This window comes from Parasteatoda tepidariorum, chromosome 2 (genome assembly GCF_982258835.1).
Source record: "Parasteatoda tepidariorum strain Cologne lab strain chromosome 2, Ptep-v5.0, whole genome shotgun sequence".
NCBI lineage: Eukaryota > Metazoa > Arthropoda > Arachnida > Araneae > Theridiidae > Parasteatoda > Parasteatoda tepidariorum.
This window is the reverse complement of record NC_141756.1, coordinates 124,689,883-124,695,791: the sequence shown is the minus strand read 5'-3', so window position 1 is coordinate 124,695,791 and position 5,909 is coordinate 124,689,883. Positions and strand designations below refer to the sequence as shown.

General features: G+C 33.7%; 2 protein-coding genes across 2 annotated transcripts; both read left to right on the top strand.

Moving 5' to 3' along the window:
* The first annotated feature begins 1,080 nt into the window (after window positions 1-1,080).
* LOC147816162 (uncharacterized) lies at window positions 1,081-3,201 on the top strand. The gene has a single exon (XM_087156724.1). The coding sequence runs from the start codon at window positions 1,081-1,083 to the stop codon at window positions 3,199-3,201; it is 2,121 nt and encodes a 706-aa protein (XP_087012850.1).
* Window positions 3,202-3,580: 379 nt separating this feature from the next.
* Window positions 3,581-4,639, top strand: LOC147816161 (uncharacterized). Its single transcript, XM_087156723.1, has one exon. It carries the CDS (start codon window positions 3,581-3,583, stop codon window positions 4,637-4,639), a length of 1,059 nt encoding a protein of 352 aa, XP_087012849.1.
* The last annotated feature ends 1,270 nt before the right edge of the window (window positions 4,640-5,909 follow it).

The window sequence follows — 5,909 nt, the reverse complement described above, 5'->3', positions numbered from 1 at the left end:
TAAAACTATTTCTCGGGCATTAGGTTTTAACTCTTATAAGAAATATACATATTTTTTTCTGTTAATGTACAAATATTTTTCCGATGTGTTTTGGATATTCCTTCTCTAATAAAAAGAGATACCATTTAGTTTTCGTTTGCAGAAGAAAGAATATCAAGCATTTTTCTTTTTTAAATTTAATTAGCCACAATAAAGAAGGAACGTTGCAATGCTACGTGCTTCATTAACGACGTCTCTAGAGTAACTGAATGACTGTTCATATAGAAATCGCAGGTATTAGTCTCATACAACAACGCCCCCTATAGTTCGTTGCGATCGCGAATTGTGAAAACTGTTTAATAAATATCAAGGCAAAAGCAAATTTAATTCAAAAAATATCAAAATAACATTTAATTGGTAATGTAATATGACGTAATGTAATATTGGCTAGATTGTTTGTATTATTGTTATAATTTGTTAGGCTCCTATACTATCAGAGCTGACCTATCAAGCAATATTGGAGCAAAAGAGTCCGCAAGTTAACGTTATGTTAGTATTGTGCTTATGTTAGCTCTTTGGAGCAAAAATAGATGATGAGTCTATTATTCACGTGATATCAAATTCAGTATTATTCCTACTTTACAATGACTGAAGATGGCAACTTCTATTATTTCTTATAGGATGTAATACGTTTGTAGGTTGTTTTTTAAGATATCAAAAAACTTTTGCAGTTATTAATACGAGAATAAACTATTAATACGTGAAAATTATTAATATTTTCTGGAAATACGTTTTATTTAACCCCTCAATTATGCCACCAAAGCGAAGTGCCATTGGTCGATCTACAAATCAAGCAAAAAGGAAAAGAGAAGAACGAGCCTCAGATACAAGTGAGCAGAGACAAGCTAGGCAAGAAAGAGATCACACTGCTCTAGATCGATCATTAGAAACGAGTGAACAGAGAGGCAAGCAAGGCAGCAAAGGAATCGAATTCGCGGGACACAGACAAGACGAACGATACATACTGATTTGAATTTGTGTGGTTTCAATTACAATCCCCTTTACAATTACAGTCTTCATCCAAGTGTAATTATTGGAAAAATGGATAAAAAGTGTACGTATTGTGGTGCTCTAAAATTTAAAAATGAAACACCAGGTATGTGCTGTGCAGGTGGAAAAGTAGAGTTACCAAACTTGCGTTCACCACCTGAACCATTACTAACTTTAGTATCAGGTGAAACAAGTCAATCAAAAAATTTTTTGAAAAATATACGCAAGTACAATTCATGCTTCCAAATGACATCGTTCGGAGAAACGAATATCGTTAGCGCAAATTTTATGCCAACATTTAAAGTGCGAGGGCAAATTTATCACCATGCTGGATCACTACTACCCTTGCCAAATGCTGATCACAAATATCTTCAGATATATTTTATGGGAAATACTGACGAACAAATCAACAGACGGTGTCAACTGAATATGAGTACTAAACGAGAGATTGTCGCTGAATTACAAAATTTGCTTGAACAACATAATGAATTAATTAAATTATTTAAAACCGCCATTGAACAAATGCCATCTGACGATTACAAAGTAATAATAAAAGCAGATAAAACACCTGTTGGTCAACATCAAAGAAAATTCAACGCACCAACGATTGATGAAGTGGCAATTGTCATAGTTGGTGAAGAATTTACTTCTCGCGACATAATTCTTCATCGTAGAAATGGTGAAGTCCAGAAAGTATCAGAAACGCATCGTTCATATGATGCATTACAATATCCCATTCTATTTTGGCAAGGAGAGGATGGATATCATTTTAATATTAATATGAGAAATCCTACAACTAATGTGGACATTAACAAAAAGGTCAGTGCTATGCATTATTATGCACATCGAATGATGATTCGTGAGAATGCTGATAATCATGTATTGAAATGCAGACAATTATTTCATCAATACATTGTTGACATGTATGCAAAAATAGAAAGTGAAAGACTCCTCTACATACGACTAAATCAAGTCAAATTGCGTTCTGAAGAGTACATCCATTTACGTGATGCAGTTGTAAATGATGGCAATCTCAGTGAAATTGGAAAAATAGTCATTTTACCATCCACACATACAGGCAGCCCAAGACACATGCATGAATATGCACAAGATGCAATGACGTATGTTCGTGCATATGGTCGTCCAGATTTTTTCATCTCTTTTACATGCAACCCAGCATGGGATGAAATAAAGGAGCTTCTATTAACTGGACAATCGCCATCAGATCGTCATGATATTTCTGCACGTGTATTTAAACAAAAGTTAAAATCCTTAATGGATTTTATTGTCAAACACCATGTATTTGGAGAGACGCGCTGTTGGATGTATTCCATTGAATGGCAAAAAAGAGGTTTACCACATGCGCATATTTTAATATGGATGATGGAAAAGATAACACCTAACAGAATTGATGAAATCATCTTTGCAGAAATACCAGACATTGAAATTGATAAAGATTTGCACGAAATTGTCTCAAAAAATATGATTCACGGTCCATGTGGCTCATTAAATAATAATTCACCATGCATGTCAGATGGAAAGTGCACAAAGCGGTATCCTAGAGAGTTGCTTGCTGAAACTATTACAGGCAATGATGGATATCCACTCTATCGACGACGATCTACCGAAGATGGTGGAAAATCCATTAAACTAAAAGTACTCAACAATACTATTGATGTTGATAATCGTTGGGTAGTACCATATTCTCCATTACTACTAAAAACGTATAACGCGCACATAAATGTTGAGTACTGCAATTCAGTGAAAGCTATAAAATATATTTGCAAATATGTGAACAAAGGAAGCGATATGGCAGTGTATGCACTGGAAAATACAACTGCTTCTAACGATGAAGTCACCCAATATCAACTGGGACGCTACATAAGTAGCAATGAGGCTGTATGGCGTATTTTATCATTTTCCACTCATGAGCGATATCCAACGGTTGTTCATTTAGCAGTACATCTTGAAAATGGACAGCGTGTGTATTTTACATCAGAAAATGTACGCGCAAGAGCAATGTCACCACCGCCAACAACATTACTGAATTTTTCACATTATGTAGAAATGATACCTTTGCAAAGACACTACTGTACTCTGAAGTACCAACTTATTTTACGTGGTGACATTGGTGACCAAACATTCATCAACAAGAAAATTTCAGCGTCGTAAACAAGGTAGAGCAGTACAAGGACATCTAAATTTATATTCCACAGATGCTTTGGGTCGTCTGTACACTGTACATCCAAATAACGCAGAATGCTTTTACCTGAGATTATTATTAATCAATGTTCGTGGACCAACATCTTTCCAAGAATTAAAAACAGTCAATGGCCATGTGTGCGCTACATTTCGTGAGGCTTGCCAGAAATTAAGTCTCTTAGAAAACGATGCTCATTGGGATATTTCACTCGCTGATGCTTCTAATACAGCTCAACCACCACAGATACGTACACTATTTTCCATCATACTAACTACATGTTTTCCGGCTAATCCAAAGGATCTTTGGGAAAAATATAAAGACTATATGAGTGAAGACATTTTGTAGCGCATGCGTAGAATAAATGCTAATCCCAACATTCAATTTACATCAAATATATACAATGAAGCATTGATTTTAATTGAGAATGTATGTTTGACAATAGCCAACAAATCACTGACAGAATTGGGAATGATTGCTCCAAATAGATCTGGTAATGGCATTTTCGATCGTGATATACAACGAGAAACGCACTTCGATGTTAATGAATTACAAGCATTTGTTCGAATTAATCTGCCGAAACTGGTATTAGAACAACAAACAGCATATGACACAATTATAAATGCAATATATAACAAGAGTTGTGACTTATATTTCTTAGATGCACCTGGAGGTACTGGCAAAACGTTTCTCATTTCAATTATTCTGGCAACTATAAGATCACAAAATAATATTGCACTTGCTATTGCATCATCTGGTATTGCAGCAACTCTTTTAGACGGTGGTCGAACAGCACATTCAGCATTGAAATTGCCATTAAATGTGCAGGTAATCGAAACTCCAACATGTAATATTAGCAAAGATTCTGGGATGGGAAAAGTGCTAAGATCATGTCAGCTTATAATATGGGATGAATGCACCATGGCACACAAGAAATCATTGGAAGCACTCAATCGCACATTAAAAGATTTGAGAGGAAATGAGCAGCTCTTTGGTGGTGCACTCATTTTGCTAGCTGGTGATTTTAGACAAACTCTACCAATTATACCCCGTTCAACACCAGCAGATGAATTGAATGCATGTCTCAAATCATCAGTATTATGGCGGTATGTGGAGAAAATATCTTTAAAGACCAATATGCGTATTCAATTACAACAAGATGAATCTTCCGAACGATTTGCAAAACAATTGCTAGACATTGGGAATGGTAAAATGGAAATGGACCAATCCACACACTGTATTACATTACCAGAAAACTTTTGTTACATTGTAAAATCCACTGATGAATTAATTGCAAAAGTTTTTCCAAATTTATCGCAGAATTATAAAAATAATCAATGGGTTAGTGAGCGTGCTATATTGGCAGCCAAAAACATTGATGTGAATTTAATAACACCAAGGAGAACATGAACTCATACCACGCATTCCCATGATACCAACGGATACTCCATTTGAATTCAAACATCTACAGTTTCCTGTACGACTAGCCTTTGCAATGACCATTAACAAAGCACAGGGACAATCATTGCAAGTATGTGGATTGCATTTGATAAATCCATGCTTCACACATGGACAGCTGTACGTTGCGTGTTCACGAGTTGGAAAACCATCAAATTTATTTGTTCTTGCACCAGATGGGAAAACAAAAAATATTGTATATTTACAAGTACTACTAAGATAAAGTTCACCATCAATCATCAAATATCCTTCATTTCATGATGTATTGTTTAATACCACAAGTGAAGAAACATGTTTATTCTACCATCAACTATGCATCTATGTTTTGTTATATTCAAGTGACATATGTAGGGATAATTTTATTATTAATTTTCATTTTGATGTATTGTATAAATTTGATCATTAATCACAGCAACGTGTGAGCGGGTACAGCTAGTAAATAAATAAACTAAAATGATTTAACTAAAATTTAGTTTAACAGATCTGAGTGCTAAACTTTTCTAGAGAATAAAAAGTTTTCCTCTAATAATCCTATGTAAGTATTATTACTCATTCATAGTGTTTCATGAAATTTTTATATTAATTGTGCATCTAAAGGAAGTTTTGTCAGGAAATTATAATGTTGCAGTTTTAAGTTAATTCAAAAAATACATTATTTATGTTACGTAACTAGCTTGTCATGGTATAAATATACTAAATGCATTGAACCCAGTGTAAAAGAAAAGCTTAGCTAAAGCATTGATATCAATTTGTCAAAATAAATATCAATTATCAAAATGTGCCAACAATATATTTGATCAGAAATTTTCGTTTTTAAAAAAAATTGCTGAAATCAAAGGACCATCTAAGCTTTTGGTTTTTATCACAACTAAACTTCATCCACAACAATTTAGAAATTCCAGAAAATGTCCTTTTCTTGATCTTTATAGCATTGAATAAACAACAGAGTGTTACTTAATTAATTGTAAGCTATTAGGTATTACATTATCAATTTCTCCACCTAACTGTTCTCCAAGTCATCATTTAGTAAATTTTTTTAAATTTCCTTTATTTTCTGTACTAATGTAAAAGGGAAGAATATTAGAGCCAACATATTATACAATAGCTAAAATAAATATAAAATAGAAATAATAAACATATTTTCAAAATGCTGACAGGCATGTTTTGACAACTGAGCTAAAATATTTCACACTATATCTCACTCATTTTTTTTTAACCACAA